At 38.7% G+C, this 21,376-nt stretch overlaps 1 protein-coding gene across 5 annotated transcripts in view; it reads left to right on the forward strand.

Annotated features, from left to right (window-relative positions):
* TNFSF13B (TNF superfamily member 13b) overlaps nucleotides 1-21,376 on the forward strand; it is an 80,677-nt gene that overhangs the window by 51,542 nt on the left and 7,759 nt on the right. For 4 of the 5 annotated variants that reach the window (XM_047720391.1, XM_047720388.1, XM_047720387.1 and 1 more), the window contains one exon: nucleotides 13,786-13,842. The exons of the other annotated variant lie outside the window; for it this stretch is intronic. In XM_047720391.1, coding sequence (XP_047576347.1) covers nucleotides 13,786-13,842 — 57 coding nt within the window. The remainder of the gene's footprint in view (nucleotides 1-13,785; nucleotides 13,843-21,376) is intronic. 5 annotated transcript variants of the gene reach the window in all.

A 21,376-nucleotide genomic window follows, 5' to 3' on the forward strand; every position in this document is an offset into this window, starting at 1 on the left:
CCTCGCTGCCTCTCGCCATTTAGCTTTCAAAATGAGTTATAAATGTGCACAGTCAGAAATGCCGTGGACGGGTTCTCCACATTCTTACAGCATCTTATCTGTTGAATTTTATTTTGGCTAATTTAGTGGTTATAAAACTATCTCAAATGTAATTTGTTGCTTGCCTACAAAGAAGAATTTCTTTCTGCATATTTGGATAATTTCTAATTTTCTATCCTGCTAATTTTTATTCATAACTTCCCTCATTTGTCCTAATTTTTCTTTGTAATTTTGAAGAAACTATGTTAGACATATTGCTTATCAAAATTTTACTGTAAATATTTTCACAATATTTTACTTCTTTTTTTAAATGGTATAGAGATTTTATGTCTGTGTATTTAATATGATAAACTTTTCCTTTTCATCTTCTCTAATACATTAAAGCTAAATACATTAAAGCTAAAAATGTATTTATTCATAATCTCTTACATAGCCTATTCTATCCACTGCTACTTTGACTTTTTTATAACTTGGTGTTTTAGTTTGGTTTTTAACTCCTTAATCCTCCTGGCATTCATTTGGTAGATCATGTCTACTAGCTTTAACTTCCCCTTTTTTCTTTTATTTTCTCCTTCCAAATTACTGCTAAATATCTCAACTAAATTTATTGGATAATTTTTTTAACTTGTTTGCATTGGGCAGCTTACTGTTTTGTACTAAGTCTCTCATATATAGTTGAATCTATTTTGGACGGTCTTTTCATTGATTTATTATTCTATTTATCTGTATTAAATAAAATATTCAAGTATTTTATAATATAATGAGCTTTATATCTAGTACCTCAGTCTTCTTCAACCTCTATGCTAGTATTCCTAGCCTCTGCACATGAGTTTTACAAATAAACCTTGACTTGACCATCTCAAAGAGGGTATGGGCTCTTCATAGCAGATTTAAGAAGAAAGGATATTGAGTAAGAAATTAATTAACTCTCAGAGTTCCACTTCCCCCAAATACCCTCTGTTCTATTCTAAAATTTCCTCCCATGTGCAGATTTTTACAAATTTGTGATTTTATGGCATCCAAAAATTATATACTGATTAAAAATTTCCCTAAATAATTTGTAATTGTTAGAAAGTTTGGAAAGTAACACAAAATTCTATCAAGTGAATGAAAATTGACCCAGTTTCCCAAGTCCAGATGGAATTGCTATTGTCATTATCGTGGTTTGCCTGAGATGTTTTTTAGACCTTTCATATAATGCATATATCTGCATGGTATATGTGTGTACAGTATGTATAAGAATTCATCATATATATGTATGGTTAATGTAGCAGTAAATAGTACATCTCTTTCTCTACACACACACACATACACACACACACACACACACTCAACATTCATAGATCTGAGACAGAAGGCTTGAAGAGGAGAACCTCGGTGACAGTCATATTTACTTTTCCTCATTCGTGAAACTGGGCTGAATGTTGTTTTAGACACTATCGTTTTGTGCAGGGAAAATAAATTTTGTTTAGCACGACCAAATTAATGTATCTATAAACAAGAGGTTTATCCAAAACTCCTTGATTTTTTTTTTCCTCTGTTCAGTATGGTCCTTTTTTGGAATTGAGGAAATTCTGAATCTATGCAGTTTTCTTTGTTTTTTGTTTGTTTGTTTGTTTCTATTCTAGTTCTAATTTATTTTTTAAAGATACTTGTTAATTTATTTATTTGAGAGAGAGAGAAAGAGAGAGAGACCATGAGCTGGAGGGGTGGGGGCAGAGGGAGAGGGACAAGCAGACTCACCGCTGAGCTGGGAGCCCAACTCGGACTCTGGGTTCAATCCCAGGACCCTGAGGTCATGACCTGAACCAAAACCATGAGTTGGATGCTTAGCCCTGAGCCACCGAGGTGCCCTTAGTTCTGCTTTTTTTTTAAGTAAGACTCAAAAACTTTAGGTTGTCCCTGTTATTTTCCAAGTATCCATTCATGTGCTTATTTATTAATTTTCTATATACATTCTAGAACTATTGACATTTTTTGTTGGAACTTGATAAAAATTGTAACTCTGAAGAAGAAAATGAATTTTCACACTGTTTAATTGCTTAGTATCTCTTTATTAAATATCAAATTTTAAATTTCCTAATTAGATAGAATTTTCCTTGTATAGGTTTTATTATTCTTTCATAGTTAATTATAAAAAAGGTTTTGTTGTGATTTCGAAGTCCTGGGATTTTCAAAGAGGTTGTTAAACTCTTTGAGAAGGTACAGAATTTCCAAGAAATAATGCAGCATCCAATCTCATGGTTAGTTTTAAGCCACATCCACACACTTATTGGATTTATACTTAATAGAATTACAATATTGTTTCAGATTTTGTTTTTAGGATCCTCTGTTTTCTATACTCCTTAGTATCACTGTGCTGTCACTTTGTGTCAGAAAGGTTCAGAGCTAAGTACTGCTCGGTAATATGCCAGAGTGTTGTGCATTTTTACTTCTCTGTAAATTCAACCTTGATTTCAGCAGGCACTACGGTTTTATCACGTGTCTATCTAATTTGTAAGTAAACTCCAGCGTGTTGGGCTAGAAAGCCGAAGGTCCTCAGCACACAGCACGCCTGGTGTCACGTATCACCTGCGGGAGGTTTGTACGTGTCCTGTCTGTCCAGCTAGAGACCAGAGGCTTCTGTGCTCTGGGTCCTGTGTCTCTGGCACATTTGTCATGATACTTGCACACAGAGGTGTTCTGTGAATATTTGCTGATGGATTTTGGGCTCGTGAAGCAGTAAGATGCAATGATTTGGCGTCACTGGAAAGGGGAGATTTTCCCATATTTCTTCATTTCTCAGGTTTTGATCAGAGGCTGTGTTATGCAATTTTTTAACTTGACATTTGAAACAGCCGATTCACCGAAGAATGAGTTTGACAGCAAGGCTGGAGTTGCAGGGATCACCTGGGGGCCCCTTGCCCCCAAGACCTTCTTGGTTCACCAGATGGAGACACAATTAGGGCTCGCTGAAGAAGCTTTCATATTCAACAATCTGTGTGACTAATTTTGTGGATTTCTGTCCTTATTTAATGCTTTGGTTCTAATTGAAATATTATTTATGTACGGAAAAGGGCACAGATCCTAAGGGTACATCCTGGGGAGAGTTCCCAGAATAAACATTAGGTGGAGGGGCGGACATCGCTGTCAGCCCCATGCCCACTGGGTGCTCCTCCAGGCCTCCCGAGGGCAAATTCTGCTCTTCCGTCGTTGTACTGTTTGGGTGCTTGGCTCCGGTTTTGTGTTTCAAATGGAGATCTTACTAGGTTTCTGTGTTTCATAAGATAATTCCTGATTGTAATATAACAAACAGAAATGCGGGGAAATCCAGGATCAAAGAATTGCCAAATGGCTCATATTAGCCCAAAGTTCACTTTTCCGCCCCTAAGTGTATTTGGAGATATTCCCAATTAAAACTGTTAACTAAAGTGATCTGGCTTTGAAATATTCCTGTTAAAGTTTCTTCACAAATGGAATCATCATGATACCTGTAGTCAGCTCTCATCTAACGGTCCTGTCCACTCAGAGGACGTGCAGATGACCATACTAGGAGCCCATCAAGAGAACGGGTTCTTGCCAATGGATTGCTACTGAGCTAAAACAATGTTTTATTAATAAAATCAGGTAACCTTTATAGTTCCCCCTTGTTATTCAGGAGGGAATTTAAAAGTTATTAGAATCGCATGTGTTTTAGATCACAGAAATGCAGAATGTATTTCTATTGATTGTGAGTATCATACTACTCTCAGGTTGTAAGACTGAAATGGTGTTGAAAACATTAGAGAGTTGCCATGTACCCCCCATCAAGAATCTCCTTTTATTTATATTGCCATACTTTGTCACAACTAAGAAACCAACACTGGTATTTAACAAGTAACTGAACTGCATATTTGAGCGTTTTTTTCTTTAACCATAGTCCATCTCCTTTGCAAGGAAAGATGGGAGGTCTGATGGGTCTATAACATCCAGTCTTTGTTTCATTGACATTTCTGGGCTGGCCGGATCTTACAAGACTGTAGAAAGAAATTTGAAAGCATATTCAATATAGAACTCAATCATCCAGGCCACCTGGGTGGCTCAGTCATTAAGTGTCTGCCTTCAGCTCAGGTCATGATCCCAGAGTCCTGAGATCGAGCCTCCCATCAGGCTCCCTGTTTGGTGGGAAGCCTGTTTCTCCCTCTCCCACTCCCCCTGCTTGTGTGCCCTCTCTCACTGTCTCTCTCTCTCTGTCAAATAAGTAAATAAAATCTAAAAAAAAAAAAAAAAAAAAAAAAGAACTCAATCATCCACTTTGTACCAGAATCAGGTTAACTGGTGCCTCTTCCCCAGTAAGGGTGTGTTCCTTCCTAGAGCAGAAACAGCTGGCTGCTGTCATGGTGATCTTTGACCAGAATCTTCCCTGAGTGCTATTTTCCGCCCCCCACCCCCGCTTCAATAGTGACTTCTTTTTCAGTGTTGCAAGAGCTGGCTTCTGTTCAGTTTCCAAAAAAGTAATAAAATAAAATAGTGACCTCATAACCAAATCTCTGAACCCTGTTCTTGTCAAGTTTAAAGTTTTGGGAAACAGAAGAGCCAGGAAATGAGTCAATCAAAGCAGCCAGAAGCGATGTCTTGTATCTTCCATGCATGCCACAGGCCCGTTAGTTCTCAAGCACTGTTCTAGGTGTGAGTGTTGATCAGAAAACACAACAAATAAAAGTTTCCTGTCCGCTGGAGATTATGTTATAGTGAGGTGGAAAGACACAGAAAGTAGTCAATAGACACAATTAACGAATAGATTACTAGATACCAGAAAATGGCACAGATCATGGGAAAGTACAGGATCTTGGGCAGGGGTTCATGGAACGGGCAGCATGAAGGGTGGGGAAGAGGATGAGTGTGCGTCAGGGAGGCCGGGGTAAGTCTTTCTGTTTCTCCTCGAAGGCTCATTAATTCTTTATACTTTCAACTTTAAAAAAGAATTGCAGAAATGGGTTGATATTTTAAAAATAAATTCATAATGTTGGGGAATAAGTTCTCGTTAATAATTCTGTAGGAAAGGATAATATTAATTTCGATGTTTATTATTTTTATGAGTCAAGTCCTATTTAAAAGAACGGTATTGAACAGCTGCACTTTTTGTTGTGGTTGGATTTTCTTTTAAAAGGGATTCTTGGGGCTCCTCGGTGGCCGTCACTTAACTTTTGGCTTCAGCTCAGATCATGATCTCAGGGTCCTGAGATCGAGTCCCACTCCAGGCTCCACGTTCAGTGCGGAGTCTGCTTGAGATAATGTCTCTCCCTCTCTTTCTGCCTCTCCCTCCACTTGCATGCACACACTCTCTTTTTCTCTCTCAAATAAATAAAATCTTTTTTAAAATTTTAAAAGAAAACAAAAGATATTCTCATTTCTTAGAGAAGAAACAGGTTTTGCTCAAAACTAGAGGAAACATCCACTGTGCCAAGGTCTGAGGTGGGCACTCCAGAATCACAGAAACGGGGAGGGAGAAACTAAGTTATTGGGTATGTTGCACTCACAAAGTCTGGGTTGGGCTCTGTGGGTCTATGACACCGTTTACCACTTCCCTCCTCAGCAACCCCTGTCAGGTGGCATTACTGTCTTCATTGTAGGTGAGAGAGTGGAAGCCGGGGCATCTCCAGTCCCTTACCTTCACAAGCTAAATACTGAGCTGGAGAAATTAAAGAAAACTAATGTAAATTTTAAAATAATACAGTGATCAATAAGCTCTTTACCTTTTACAAAGCACATGTAAAGTATGACTCCCATTGGTTCTCACAGCAGTGCCATGAAGTAGATATTTTTATTCTTATTACACAGAGAAGAAAAAATATTTTAACATTAAGTGTTAATCTCATGATTAAACAGCTAAGTTGGTTTGAGAACTAACATTTGAATCCATTATATACTGACTACTAAGTCTGAGGTTTCTTTTTCCATTGTGCAAGCGGTATGTGCTTAACGTTCAAGTAATACACCAGATTTGACAAAAACTGTTGGGTCCCCAAGAGGCCTAGACTATTACCAACATGAGTACCAACAGGAGGCCATAGCTATGGTATCCTAGGATGTGAGTTCAGACCACAGACTGACAGATGATGGACACCATGATGGATAAGAGCTGAGCTGAGTTTTGAAGTGTGAGTCGATTTGGGGAAGGGGAGACAGTATCCCAGGGAAAGGGATCAGGGATGGCTCAGGCAGAATATAGGCCAGCATCTTGACATTGCTCCTTTGCTTGGATTTTTGCAAAGGAACACTGATGGAAGTGTTTTCACACGTTCAGGTTTCCTCCTCCTCCTCCTATGGCTGGGCCTTTTGGGGTAGACAGGGAGACTATCATAAGTAACTACCCAGTGACAGCTCTGACACTGGCTGAGAAGTCACACTTCACAGCTCATTCTGTTTCTCTTCTGTCTGCCACACTAGAACTTCTGGGAAATAGAGAATGGGAAATTTTAGAGAAATACTACACAACCATTTGCTTCAAAAAATAATATAGTGTACTATGATTCTACAAATGAAAATTCAAAATCCTTATTATTGAAGATTATTTGTTATGGAAAATGTTTTTCGTATAACCCTGGAATTATAACCAAGGATTTATTGTTAGATGGTCCAGATGTCAGTGGTTGTTTCTCTTTTATGAAACCTATTTTCCCTAAGCATTAATTTAGTTTGATATAACGTGTATTATAAAGTTGGATGTAAGGATGAGGTTTCAAAGAACCATTTGGAAAAGGTGGATATTATTATAATGTCTATTTTTGTTCTAAATGGTTGCATGATACCCTGGTTTCTCTTCAGATAGTATAAATTTTTCGTCTTTTACTAAATTGCTGCATGAGTTTTCTTTCTTTTTTTTCTAGTCTGATGTAAGCCAGACCCCATGCAGATTTGTAAATAGTGCTCCTTAACATCAAGAGTCAGCCTAGGGAGAGAGACAGTAATAGAAACAATTAGGATGTATAATGAAATGTTATTTCAGTAGATGTTTGTGCAAAGTGTAGTGGGATCCAATATTTAGCAGGAAGAATGAGGGAAAGAACGGATATTTGGTCTGAGCCCTGAAGGATGGATGGATTTCACCAGATGCCAAGGTGAGGAATATGTAGCCAAGGGAATGGCAGACATGCAGTCGCAGTTGGAGCTCCCGCTCTGCAAGGGGTGGGGGTGCTGAGGTCCTGGGGTCATGAAGGTTCTTGGGTTTGCGTACAGGGGAAACCCACTGAAGGAGTTAGAAATGTTGGAAGGACAAGATAAAATTCAGGCTTAGGAAGGCCAATCTGGAAGAAACGCAAGAGATGGAGTGGAAATGGCAGAAAAGAGAAGAGGCCCAGGTCAGTGGGCAGGTGCTGTTGTCCAGAGCAGTGAGGGTGGAGATCTGCATGTGCCTGCCATGCTCGTCCTGTCCTTGCTTATCATCCCCTCCCTGTCTCTGTCTCTCTGTCTCTCCCCGCTTCAGCCATACTAGCTGTGTCCCTCCAACCTCAGCCTTTACGTATACTCATGACTATTAGTTTCAACTGGAATGTTCCTACCCCCTTCTTTCTTCTGACTTCAGTTTAAGCACCCCATTCTGAGAAACCTTCCTTATCTCTCTTGAAACTTCAATTCTGTATTTGTGATGCTGCTCATACCTGTTCTCCATGGATGTAGGGCTGCTCCATAGGGATAGGGATTGTGTCTCTGTTCCTTTCCTTTCCTTTCCTTTCCTTTCCTTTCCTTTCCTTTCCTTTCCTTTCCTTTCCTTTCCTTTCCTCTTTTCTTTCTTTTTCTTTCCTTTTCTTTTTTTTCTTTCCTTTCCTTTCCTTTCTTTCTTTCTTTTTTTTCTATCTGGAGCACAACACATGGCCTAAATTTAGTGTTCAGTAAAATTATTGAGTGAGATAAATGACAGACAGAATCCAAACTGAGCAAAACTTGAAAATTCAAACCATTAGAACTGGGTTATTTTCTGGGTTTCAAGATGGCAAGGAAGGAATCGGCATGTTTACAAAGTGTCTAGGTTGGGCAGCTCAGAGGATTGTCATAAGCACTAAGAGAAAACAGAAGAGTGAGAGGTGCCTGTGTGTGAGGAAGATAAAGAAATAGATTTGGGTCATGTTGAGTTTGAGTTGTCACTATGATATCCAGACAGAAGTGTCCAAGGGGAAGTCGAAGGTGTAAGAGCCAATTGGGCAACTCTCCAGTATCTTTCTTCAAACCCTCGGGTATATTTCTATCTTGGTTTTGAACTTCCTTGACTTCAAGTATGTTTGCATGTTATGTCATGAAGTTAATTTTCTTCACTGGTAAGTTACCGATATCCAGTGCTTTATGCATATACACCATTAATAATGAGAAATATTCTAATAATTCAAAGAAGTCATGGCAAAAGAAAAAAAAATCCTGCGGAGATGACGAGACAACTACAAAATTAGTAATTTTAAATTAAAATAGTTCATCAATTGTAAAATGAAATAACCTATGAAGATGACATTTTGTTTTCCTGGGTTTTGTTTTGTTCTGTTTGTATTTTTACTCTTGGTGTTTATGAGGCAAGGCAGAGGGCTACCATTTTACATATCTTACAGTTGCTTTAGACATAAAAGATGCTCATATTCTGAATGGTGTGTGACAATGTTAGTGCTTAGGACTCTGTACACACTCACACACACACACACACCCCTTCCATTCAGATATCTTTCTTTACTCCTGTTGACTATTGCGATTTCTGTGTTATTTTATCCACCTCTTTCCAAAACCCCCAAAGAACCAACCCCGCTTTGGTACTGCCTGAGGGCCACTGTAATGCTACCATCTTTCTGAATTATCCAGAATGGAAAACTTGTTTTCATTATTAGCTTTTAATTCTCCTTCAGACACATAATCGTTAGTCACAGACCTTTAATTCTTTTCCCCACAATCTATCTTGGACGCCATATTTATGGAACTGCTTCTGGGATCCGATCATCCACATATTACAGTTACTACCACTCAACAGCGGAACCTTCGCTTTCATTCTGTCTGCATGACAATTGATTCTACACGAGAATGTGTGTATGACCTTCCTAAAGTACAACGTGTATCAGAGGGGCCCCCTCAAGTTTAAAAATTCCTGATTTTTAAAAAAATTTTCTATAAGGCAAATACATGCTTCTCAATTTAGCTCCCTAGAAATACTTTTAAAACTCAGCCTACTTGTGTTGGCAAACTTTATCACTGGTCCACTAAAACTCTATATAATTCAGTTTTTTTACCCCTAAATTCTTGTATTCCCATTCCAGTAGAAATGTTTATCCCAAAATCATGCTTTCTTCAATTTCTTCATAAATCTATGTCCCTCATTAGGTCATGTTTAGATCTTTATGGGATTTCTCCTGGTTAGAATTTTCTCGCCTCTGATTAATTATTCAAAACTAGTTCAAGAAAAATCAAACTGCATTTCTCATGACTTCCACATACTGAATGGTAAGGTAAACAGAAATAGGAGAGAGGCACCTCCTTCAAAGTCTGGTGTGGTAAAGTAAGAAGACAGAAAGAAGAAGAAAGAGACCTCAGGAAAATTCAGGAAGGACATCTCCTCCAGCCCGAAGAGCTTGGGGAAAGTTTGAATGAAATGAGTAAGAAGGACTATGAAGGACAAGTAGGTGTGTGTCATATGGATGGGGCAGATGTGATGGGAACAGCTCGGTATTTCCCACTGGAGTTACACATAATCTGCAATAATTACATTATTTATGGTAGTTTGTATTAGGTTGAGCTTTGTTGAAATAATGTACAATAAACCCAACTGTAGTTTGAAAACGTTTAGTTCCAATACAGAAGACAATGCAGCAGATACTAGCAATCCCATAAACTTCCAAATCCCTTTTCCTAATTAAATGGTGTTTGGATGTGAGATAAATGTCGTACTTCAACAGGTGGCTTTCAAACTCAAAATGTTTTCTGTATGGAAAGTATTTAAATTCTGTTCTTTGAGGGTGGTTGGATTTTGTTATATCAAATATTGAGCAATAGCAAATTATTTTTGTTCTAAAAACTCTTAATTTAGGAATTCTCTTGCCATCAATATAATACTTTTGTATTAGAAATATTTTACAGGAACCCCTGGGTGGCTCAATCACCTTCAGCTCTGCCTTCAGCTCAGGTCATGATCCTGGGATCCCAGGACTGAGCCCCACATCAGGCTCCCTGCTTGCCGGGGAACCTGCCTTTCCCTCTCCCTCTGCCTGCTGCTCCCCTGTTTGTGAGCTCTCTCTTTCTCTTTCTAATAAATAAGTAAAATCTTTAAGAAAATAGAAACATTTTACACAAAGTTTAATGTTGTGAATAAATTTTAAGCTGTAAATTTGTACTTACCAAGATTAATTATCCTTTTTTCACACATTATTATAATATAAAATATATATATTTAGAAATATGTGTGTCCCCATCAAATACAGAAAGGTTTTAACACATGCTATCATGTTATTTAACTAAGAGGATAAATTATTCTCAGAGTCTCCAAATTCCCTTCTACTGTAGTAGAGGGAGGGATGTACGCAAGATTTTTGAAAACCAGATACAGCTGATGAACATGACAATTGTTACCAGCACTATGTTTCTAACGTTAGATTGTGCATTCTCAGAACTCTTGTGGATGGCTCTCTGTGCTACTAGGAGACAGGAAATAGCAGTATTTCTATTTGGACTCACTTTTTGTGAGCAATAATCTGTACTTTAAGATCAGACCTGTGTTGAATCAGAAAGTCTTACAGGATTGTGCTAGAGATAAGATGATAATGAACATCGGATTTCCTAAAATGGAAGAACGTGGGAGTGGTAAGCAGCACTGACAAGGTTGGTGGGACGTAAGCAGCATTTCATGAGACCAGAGTGGGAAGTCCTTCAAGTTAATTTCCAGCAAAACTCCTTCAAAAGCCCAGTGACTTTCTCTGGAATAAGAAAAGTTAATGAATGGCGCTGGCTTCAGCGAGTGTAATTCCAACACTGTTCTTGAACTTTTAACATTCCACTTTCCTTTCTGAAGAGTATTTCTTGAAATCACTTTTCTCCCTGCAGTGTATTTTCTTCTAAAAGTTAGATTTCTGCTACTACATGAAGGAATAGGTCATTGTTTTTTAATGTGTAGGTTGTACCAACTTCAGTGGGGTTGCAGAGATTAAAATTCAGATGTCTTCTTATCAGTTTGGTAGGGTCAAGGCATCACTGTAGGTAATGCTCTTTCTCTAAATAGAATGTGTAAGTCTTCTGTGGGGTGTTGGGTAAATGGTCAAGGAAAGGGTTCATTGAAATCAGGAATAATGTCTTAAAGATTTTCTTGTTTTTCTTTATCAGGCTGTCTTTATTCATTTGGTTTTCATGGCCTCCTAGTACCCTTCCTTTATGTGCCCAGTTTATTGGGTTCAATACTGTGAACGAGAATAATGCTAGCACCGCTCCCTTGATAATAGCCAAGATATATCTCGCAAGTATTGTGGTCCAAGAATAGTACGAAATATGCCACATGCTTTATCTCATTTAATCTCCATATGCATGTGCACATACAGCCCAGGAAAGATGGGACATTTGGAATCTGACCTCGACTTTTGTCAACATCTGTCCTCATAGAACCTATCACGGTGCCCTGTGAGTAGTGATTCCTTAAGAAGTGTTTGTGAGAAAGATAGGAACACGTTTAAGTAGGGCTGGGAGGGCTGCTCTAGACACTGAGCCCGTCCTTCAGACTTTCCTGCTATGGGTGTTTTGTTTCTCCCTTCTTTGACGCCGTCCTTATTACTGGCCGTTCTGCCTCTTAACAATGCTTTAATTATTTTTTGTGGCAGAATTTCTGCCGTAGTGACAGCACCAATGAGTCACATTTTCCCTGTGGCACAGACATGGCCACTGTTGTTTTGCAGACCAACAGAAGGAATTGCAGAGTCTCCAGAATGTTCTGCTCCTATTGAAATGAGGAGATAAACATAAAAATATGTTAGAAAAGTTTCAGGGTTATAAAGGAATCATAGCTTTTTTATTTTTAAGACTTTATTTATTTGAGACAGAGAGAGAGCACGCACAAGTGGGGGTTGGTGGGGGGAGAAAGGGACAGAGGGAGAGGGAGAAGCAGACTCCCCGCTGAGGGGGGAATCTGACATAGGACTTGATCCCAGGACTCGATCCCAGGACTCGATCCCAGGACTCGATCCCAGGACTCTGGGATCATGACCTGAGCCAAAGGCAGACACTGAACGACTGAGTCACCCAGGTGCCCCCAAAATTACGGCTTTTAACATTGTGTTTCCACTTTGAAATACCAAGGGTATTCTTCTTAGCAGGTTTTCTGATGTGATTACTGCCTGCACAGGTATCCTTTGAAGGCCTGTGCGCCTGTACAGCTTGGGGGTAGCTTACAACTGTTACATCTATGGGGTGTTGTGTCGTGAGTATTAGCATGCAGAATGTTTTCAATTAATAAGTGAAGCAGGAATTCTCTGTGTCAAACTCTTAAAATGTGACCACAGAGAAGCCTGTTTTTAAAGGATTACTTCAACTCTGAATAAAATACTTGCGGTAAGAAAAACTCTACACTAATATTTTCCTAATTAAAAATAGGCACGCTTAAATTGCCATTTCATATTTTTCACAGATATTTACTGCTCTGCTTCCTTTTCCCATAGGCAGTGTTCTTATTTTGCTTTCACCTGGTGGTATCTGTCTTTAGTTGAGTGAATAGTTCTCTGTGTCCTTGAATGCTATCTGGAATATCATACACGTGATGTGTGATGCAAATTGATGCTTCCCAGAAGCTTGACTGATTCTGCAGTTTCAGGGAAATCTCCCATTTTATTTTTAAAGATGCTCTCTTTCTTCTCTTCTTGGTCCAAAAGATATTACCCAGAGCCTGACTTTGGCTCCAAAGTGAAGCAGGCGGGGCCTCTATCTGGCCCTGTCAGTTTCCACCACAGGCCCCAAAACAAGTTGTTTACACTTTCCGGGACTTAGTTTCCCGTATGTAATTTTTAAGATTTTTGTGAGGTCGCTTGTATTTATATCTGCTCAGTAAATGTTAGAAATTGTTTTTATTTTCAGGAATGGTAATTGTATTAGCAGTAACAGTGAACTACTATTTAATGTTGACTTTTTGTTTGTTTCTGTTTTTGTTTTTTGTTTGGTTGGTTGTTTTTGTTTGTTTGTTTGTTTTTTGAGAGAGAGAGAGTCTGTGTGAGTTGGGATGACGTGGGGGAGGGACAGAGAGAGAGGGAGAGGGAGAATGTCAAGCAGACTCCATGCCCAGTGCAGAGCCTCGATCTCATGACCCTGAGACCATGATCTGAGTCAAAATCGAGAGTCAGATGCTTAATCGATTGAGCCACCGAGGCACTCCTTCATGTTAGGCTTTTCTGAAACAAAAAAAAATCACTTTCACGTAGTCTCATAGTTTGGCTCATATGTATGATGGACGGGAAAGTCACGTGATGATTACTAAACCCGCTTTGTGTCCCCGCATGACACCTTCAGGCAAGTTAGATTGAACTCTCAGGATGATATACTTGCTGTGTTCCAACAGCACATAGAGTTTTTCTAAACCATGAATTTCAAGAACATACTATATTTTAAGTAAAATTTATAATAAAAAATCTGGGTGCGGACGTCATCAAGCAGTTTTAGAACAATGAGCAGGATCTGTAGGAAGCAGACTTGGTTTCGCACTTCTGGAAGAGCATCTGTGTTCCTTGTGCACTCTTACCTCTCTTACTGTTCCTCGTCAAGTAACTAAAAGGATGTATTTTTGCTTTTCAGTCACTCAGGACTGCTTGCAACTGATTGCAGACAATGACACACCTACCATACGGAAAGGTAATGAGAGCACCTCCCGTAACTTAAACGTTAGTCACTTGTAAGACTGCATTCAGACTTCATCTCGAATCTCCTGTCTGCCTGCAAACATCTCAGAATCAGATGTAGAATAAGAGCCTTCAATCTCTTCAAAACGGTTGGGGAGTGCTCGCTTCGGCAGCACATATACAAAACGGTTGGGGAATACATATTTAGGCTACTATAATAATCTAACAAACAGAATTACCTTAAAGACACAAATACTTAGAAATCTAAAATAATTAGCCTATGATAAAACCAATACTAAGCCACGGTTAGGTTTTTGTTTTAAATTTTTAGAAATCACTTTGGCTTCTCTGGTGACTCGGTATCATTTTCACAAATATTAACTGGTTTTTATTTTATTTAGGTTTTAGAACTCATAATAGGATGAGGATGAAACTGAAAAAGTCATAAACCTTTTATATCAATTATTAGTGAATATGTAATTGTGCAAATGAATATGACACTGTTATGATAATCCAATGTGAAATGATTGCTTTATATTTTGCATGTATCAGTTGAAGACATACAACGTTCTACTCACCGTGTGGGCTGTGGGGCTTCGTGAAGAGTCAGATGTGTGCTGTTCTTCACCTTCATGGAATTTACTTTTTGAGGAGGGGAAAGGGAGGGGGGAAGCTAATGAACAAGTGAAATGTAAAATGATAAAATTAAGTGCAATGGGGAAAACTCCAGCAGTCGGGGGCCTGGGGAATGTCTGGGCTGTGAACCAGAACAGGGAATCCACAAGTGTCAGAGGGCTAAGCTGGGAGCCGGGAATGGGGAAACGAGAAGGAGCCCAGAGAATGGATTTGGATGGGCCTTTGTAATGAGTGCCAGGAGGGCTGTCTTACATCTATATTTTTCTTTCTTTTTTTTTTTTTATATCTATATTTTTCTAAGTGCCTGTAATTACCCAAGTGTAGCACAAGTACTAAACTGTTTGAAATCCTGTTATCATTTATCGCTTTGCATTTTCCAAAGTCCTATGTTTGCAACTTTAATAGGCCACAGACTGTTTGCTAAGAATTAAAATAAAGTCTGAAGAAGACCTAAGGACCAAAGATAAAATTTTAAAAATATAACTTAGGGAAAGTTTGGTTTACACGTTTGGCCAAAACAAAAATGCTGTTCGTCACACAGAAAGATGAAGCTGCTTTTTGATCCTGAGTGTGAGTCTCATAGGGGACTCTGTGTGATGTCCCCGGTTGGTGGCTGCTCTCCACTGACCTCAGGTGCTTATCCGCACGCTTCACCCCTTAGACATGTAGGTTAGCCCGGTGAGACCAGCAGGCCTTGAGCAGCATGGGACTGTTAGTGGGCACGGGCGTCGTTGGCACCACTGCTTGCCGGCACCCGGTAAGGTCTGCTATGTTGTGTTTCCATTTTCACTTGTCTCACGATATTTTTTAACTTAACCTTCTGATTCCATCTGACACATTAGTTGCTTGGGAGTGTGTTGTTTAATTTCCATGTAGTTTTGAGTTTTCCTATTTTTCTCCTGTTACTGATTTCTACTTTCATATCATTGTGGTTAGAAAAGATACTTGATATGATTTCAGTCTTCTTAAATCTGTTCAAATTTGTTCGGTGCCCTAACATTTTATTTATCCTGGAGAATTTTCTTTGTGCGCTTAGGAAGAATGCATATTCTGTTACTATAGGATAGAATATTTGTATATCTGTTAAGTCTTTCTGGTCTGTAGTGTTGTTCAAGCACACTGTTTATTACTTATTTTCTTTTGGATGACCTATCCTTTATTGAAAGTAGGGTATTGAATTCTCCTACTCTTACTGTGTTGCTGTCTATTTCTCATGTCAAATCTGTTAATATACATTAGGGGCTTCAGTGTCTATATATATATTTATATATATAGAGAGAGATAGATCTATATCTATAGATCTAGATCTGTATCTATATATAAAACAAGTATATATATGCTTGTTATACCCTCTTGATGAATCGATCCACTTGTCATCATATAATGACCTTCTTTGTCCCTTGTGATATTTTGTTACTTGAAGTCTATTTTGTCTAATATAAGAATAGCCACTTCTTGTCTTTTTTGTTTACCATTTGTATGAAATATCATTTTCCAGCCCTTCACTCTGCATGTCTTTAAAACTGAAGTGAGTTTTTTGTAGGCAGAATAAGGTTGGATTTTGTTTTCCCTTCAATTCATTCAGCCACTCTCTGTCTTTTGATTGGGAAATTTAATCCATTTACATGTAAAGTAGCCATTGATAGTGAGGATTTATTATCTTCCTTTTGTTAATTATTTTATGGCTGTTTTTTAGTTCCTTCCTTTCTTCCTCTCTTGATGTCTTCCTTTATGGCTTATTTTGTGTATTGATATGTTCATTCCTTTATCTTTGTATTTTGGGTGTCTACTACAGGTTTTTAAATTTATGTTTACCATATCACTTACATAAAGCCATTTAGTTACAGTAGTTTATTTTAAGCTGATAAGAATTTAACTTTGATTTAGATCTTTTTATATTGTGTGTCTATTAACAAAGTACTATAGTCATAATTCTTTTAGTACTTTGTCTTTTAATTTTTATACTAGAGTTCAGAGTGATCTATACTCATTATAGCCATTTCTGTCAGGTTTACTGGAGATTTGTTTTATCCCTTTGGTTGTGTTGGATTTTCTTGGTTCTTCACCTTCCTTGAAGAGTTGCTTTGTTGTCTATTCAGGTACCTCTCCTACTCCTCACCGACTGATTTTGACTGGGAGATACTTTTACTGATTAGCAGTGCTTGATATTAGCCACTTGTAAGGCTAGGAGCAAGGCCCACTTTGCTTCCTCCCTACCCTCCTGGAGGAAAATAATCTGTTGTCTGTTTTTCCTCAGTCATACAAAACAAAACAAAGCAAAACAAACTGCTGGGTATAAAAGAATGTCCTCCCCTTTTCTTTGTTTCTTACTGTTGCAGGGACCAAGCTCTTTGAATCATTCAGCACAAAATATGGGGTGAGATGGAAACCAGCTCCAGAGAAGGCACTCTGAGAGGCTATGTGGCTAGGCATACACTCAGATCTCCCCATCACAGATGGAGGCTGTCTTCTTGGCCTGTCTGGGGGAGGGACTGATGTGAATAAATTGAAATTGCTCCTCTTACCTATATAAATGTTAACTGCTTCTCGGTTTGTGCTTTACTACTTAGCTCCTACTTCTTAGCTGGATTCTGAATTTCTTTTCAGAAATTTGGAATTTACAAGGTATTGTTACATCACTGTTTCTGTGAAGGGATGATGTGTAAGGCTTGCTACGCTGCACCTTGCTGACATAACCATTCATTCCACTGCCTTTTGCCCACATGATTTCAAGAGAGAGATCAACTGTTAATATTATTGAGCACCCCTTATACTGGAACGATTGCTTCTCTCCTGCTGCTTTCAAGATTTTCTCCTTGTCCTTTCTTTTAGCTGCTTAATTATAATGCACCTTGGTATGGATCTCTTGGAGTTTATCCTTTTTATTTATTTATTTATTTTTTAAAGATTTCCTTTATTTGTTGGAGAGAGAATAAGCAGGGGGGAGCAGCAGGTAGAGGGAGAAGCAGGCTCCCTGTTGAACAAGGAGATGATGTGAGACTCAATCCCAGGACCCTATGATCATGACCTGAGCCAAAGGTAGATGCTTAACCAATGGAGCCACCCAGGCATCCCCATGTTTACCCTTTTTAGAATTCATTCTGCTTCTTGGATGTGTAATGTAATCTTTCTTCAAAGTTAAGAAGAACTCCTCTTATTTCTTCAAATACTCTTTCTGCTCCTTTCTGTGCTCCTTCTGGGATTCCCATAATGCAAATGTTAGTCTGATTGATAGTCCTCTGCTCAGTTCATCACTTCCATTTCTTTTCTTTCTGCTCCTCAGACCGGATAAGTTTAATTGTTCTATTTTCAAATTTGTGGATTCTGCCTTCTGCCTGCTTAATTTGCTCTGTAACCTCTCTACTGAATTCTTTATTTTAGCTATTTTACTTTTTAGCTCTCACATTCTATTTGGTTCCTTTTTTAACAAAATATTTTTTATTTGTTTACTAATAGTGTCTGTTTGTTTATACATAATTCTCCTAGTCTTCTTAAGCTTTTTGTCTATCATTTCCCTTTGCTCTTTAAGCATATTAAAAGATATAAATCTTTGTCTAGTAAGTTTAACATTTGGGTTTCCTCAAAATGGTTTTTCCAATTTCTTTTTTTCCCTGGGAATGGCCCATAATTTTCTGTTTGTTTTGTTTGCTTTTCTCAGTCTGCTGTCCCTTGTTCCAGAAGGCTATGTGTAGTAGACATCTTTAAAGTTTTTGATTGACACCAGGCTGCGGATTTGCTCCTATCTGAAAGAAATCTCCAAGCAGGGGCACCAGGGGTGGGAGGGAGCAGTCAGTAAGACATTTGATTCTTGGTTTCTGCTTGGGTTGTGATCTTGGGGTCATGTAATCAAGTCACACATCAGGCTCTATGCTCAGCACGAAGTCTGCTTAAGACTCCCTCTCAGTCTCCCTCTCCCCCTCCCTGTTCTCTCTCTAAAATAAATAAATCTTGAAAAAAAAAGAAAATAAAAAAGAAAGAAAGAAAGGAAGGAAGGAAATCTCCGGACAGGGCAAAATGCATAGCCACAATGATTTGAGAACAAAGTAAGTATTATACTCAATAGTTCCAGCAAGGTGCCCCCTAGAACTCAGGGCTTCATCTCCCTAGCTTCTGCTCTATTGGAGAATGGGAGATGGCAAGTGTGTAAGCAAAAATACAATACTTCCTTACTGAAATTTAACAGCCTTTTCTTTTTTTCATTAAGTACTGTCTTGGTTGCTGTAGTTTTTTTTTTTTTAATTAGATTTCATATATCCAAAGATGTCGATTCTGTAAGTTTTGCCAGCTTAATTGCCATTCCGGTGGAGGGACTGATTATTTGAGCTTTCTACTCTGCCATTTTCTATGACATTACTCTGACATCTATAATTACATCTTTAGGGAATATCTATTGACCACTCTGGTCTAGAATAAAATTAATATGATTCCTCTTAATTCTATATATTCCTCCTCTCCCCTACCATACATTTTTGGGGTACCAATGTTATATTTCTAAATGTTATGTATGTACTATTAAAATATCTATGTTTCTATCCATTGAGGTCAACTTTAATACACAGCCTTGGAGCCCCAGGTATTACAAATGAGGCAGTTGAATGAATTTACTACCAATATTTTTCCTCCTCTACTTCTCTGTATTTGTAAATTTTATAATTTCTACATTGTCATGACATAAAACTGTTTCTTTCTTTTCTTTCAAATCATTCTCTTTATGTACTTTTGTGTTCAAACCATTCTCTTTATGTGCTTTTTGCTTGGTTTTACAGATAAATGTAGTCAATACCTATTCCAAGTGCTTTTATTATGCTTTCCTCATTCATGTCTTAGTTTCTTGAATTTCACTCTTGTCTAGTTTACTCAAAATGGGCTCAGGAGAAAAATGTTCACTAAGCTTCTGCATCGATAAAGCTCTATCTTTGTAGTTTCTATATGTTAAGGACAGATGGCTAGATACAAAATCCCCAGTTTCCCCTTTATTTATTTGAGTTGTAGGAATTTCTCCACTCTCTTTTGGCATTAAATGCACTTTGAAGAGAACAAAGGTAAGAGAAAATTTTCTTCTTATAAGTGGCTTGACTTTTTTGCCTGATTTTACAAAGAATTATTTCTTTACCTTTAAAAGTCAGTACTTGTTTTACTCTGTATCTCAGGGCTGACTGCTGAGTAGGTAGCATAACAGCTCCCAAAGACATCTACAGCCTCATCCCTGAGACTTTTGAGTATTGTAGGTCACACGGGAAAGGGCACTTTGCAGGTGTGATGAAGATAAGAGATTTGGGGGAACTACCCTGGCCAATCTGGGTGAGCCCAGGGTAATGACAAGTGTCCTCAAAGAGCAACTTGGTCTGGTCAGAGTCAGAGAGGTGATATGAGGTTGAAATTCAGGATGGGAATGATGGCTTTGGTGCCTGGGAAGACAGAGGAGGCCAGGAGCCAAGGAAAGCAGGCAGACTGTGGGAGCTGGAAAAGTAAAGGGTTGGGCTCCGCAGCTTCCAGGAAGAACACAGACTTGCCAACACCTTGATTTTTGCCCAGTGAGACTTCTGATGTTTTGAACTGTGAGATATTAAATGTCTGTTTTTTAAGCCACTGAGTACTTGATGGTTTGTTACAGCAGCAACCCACAACCAATGAAGCTATCTTGAATCTACTTTCCTGGCCCGGGGGCACCCCTCCATCTGTGGTGGCTCTGCTTGACTTCTGTTGTGGCTTGTTTTGTCTGTCAGGGTTCCAATTACTTGTATGTGGTTGTTCCTGACCTGTCTTATAGCTCCTATGTACTTTATAGTTCTAGATGTATTTTTCAAATTCTAAACTCTTTATTTCTATCTTTGTTTTTGCAATACCTGTTTCCCATTCTGAAACTTTTATTTTCATTTCAATGATTTTTTTTTTCCTCCTCATCTCCCACGTTCTTCTAGCCAACATGGAAATTTCCTGGACTGTGAGTTTGCCGGAGACTTCTGTGTGCATACGAGGGCTTCTTCACCATTAGGGAGTTGATTCTTGCTGGTTCTTTGTAAGTTGACCAATGCCAGGACCTGTCACTGTTTTCTGGCTGTCCCCCTCCCCTTCCACACCCAGCCCCAGTGTGAGCCCCTGACTTTTGGCAACCTGTACAGCTACTCGGGAGAACATGCATCTGTCTGCTGCTTTCACATGACCCAATAGGAGGTAAAAAAAGACAGATGTTATTTCCACAATCGTGTTGATAGCAGAAGTCTCTTGTTTCTTGTTTGCCATCTAATTATTTCATATAGGCAATGATGAACTTTACTTTCAATGTCCCAGTAGAATTTTAACACTTGATGACTCCCTTCTTGAAATACATGCTGCCCTTGGTTTATTTCTCTAATCATTTCCTTACCCTTTGGGACATTCCTTTTTAAATTTCTTTGCAAACTACTCTTAAATGTATTTCCTCAATATAGATGTCCTTCAGTCCTCCAATACAATCTTATTCTCTTTTCATTCTTCTTTTTCCTTTGGCGTTTTTCAGTGCTCCTATGTCGTCACTTAGCATGTATGTGCTGATGGCTTAAACGTAGATCTTTAGCCCAAACCACTTAGCTCCAAGCCCATATATACTCTGTCTTTTTAACATCTCTTCCTTCAACTTGGTGACATCTCAGCCTTGACCGTAGGACTTGTCCCCACATTTCCTCCTCTAGCAATCCTATTCCAGTGAGTGTGACAACTGTGTCATCAGTTGTTTCAGGCAGAATTTTGGGTGTCATTCTTGTCTGTTCCCTCTGACTCAGTACATTAATCTCAAAACTCTGTCAGTTATTCCCCATGAACATAACCTGAATTAATCTATTCCCCTAAATTTCCATCTTCCCATCCTGGTACAGACCTCCATCATCTCTCCCCTTGGCTGGTTTCCTTGGCCCCCATTTTGTACCTTTTCT

This window comes from Lutra lutra, chromosome 3 (assembly GCF_902655055.1).
Source record: "Lutra lutra chromosome 3, mLutLut1.2, whole genome shotgun sequence".
Classification (NCBI taxonomy): domain Eukaryota; kingdom Metazoa; phylum Chordata; class Mammalia; order Carnivora; family Mustelidae; genus Lutra; species Lutra lutra.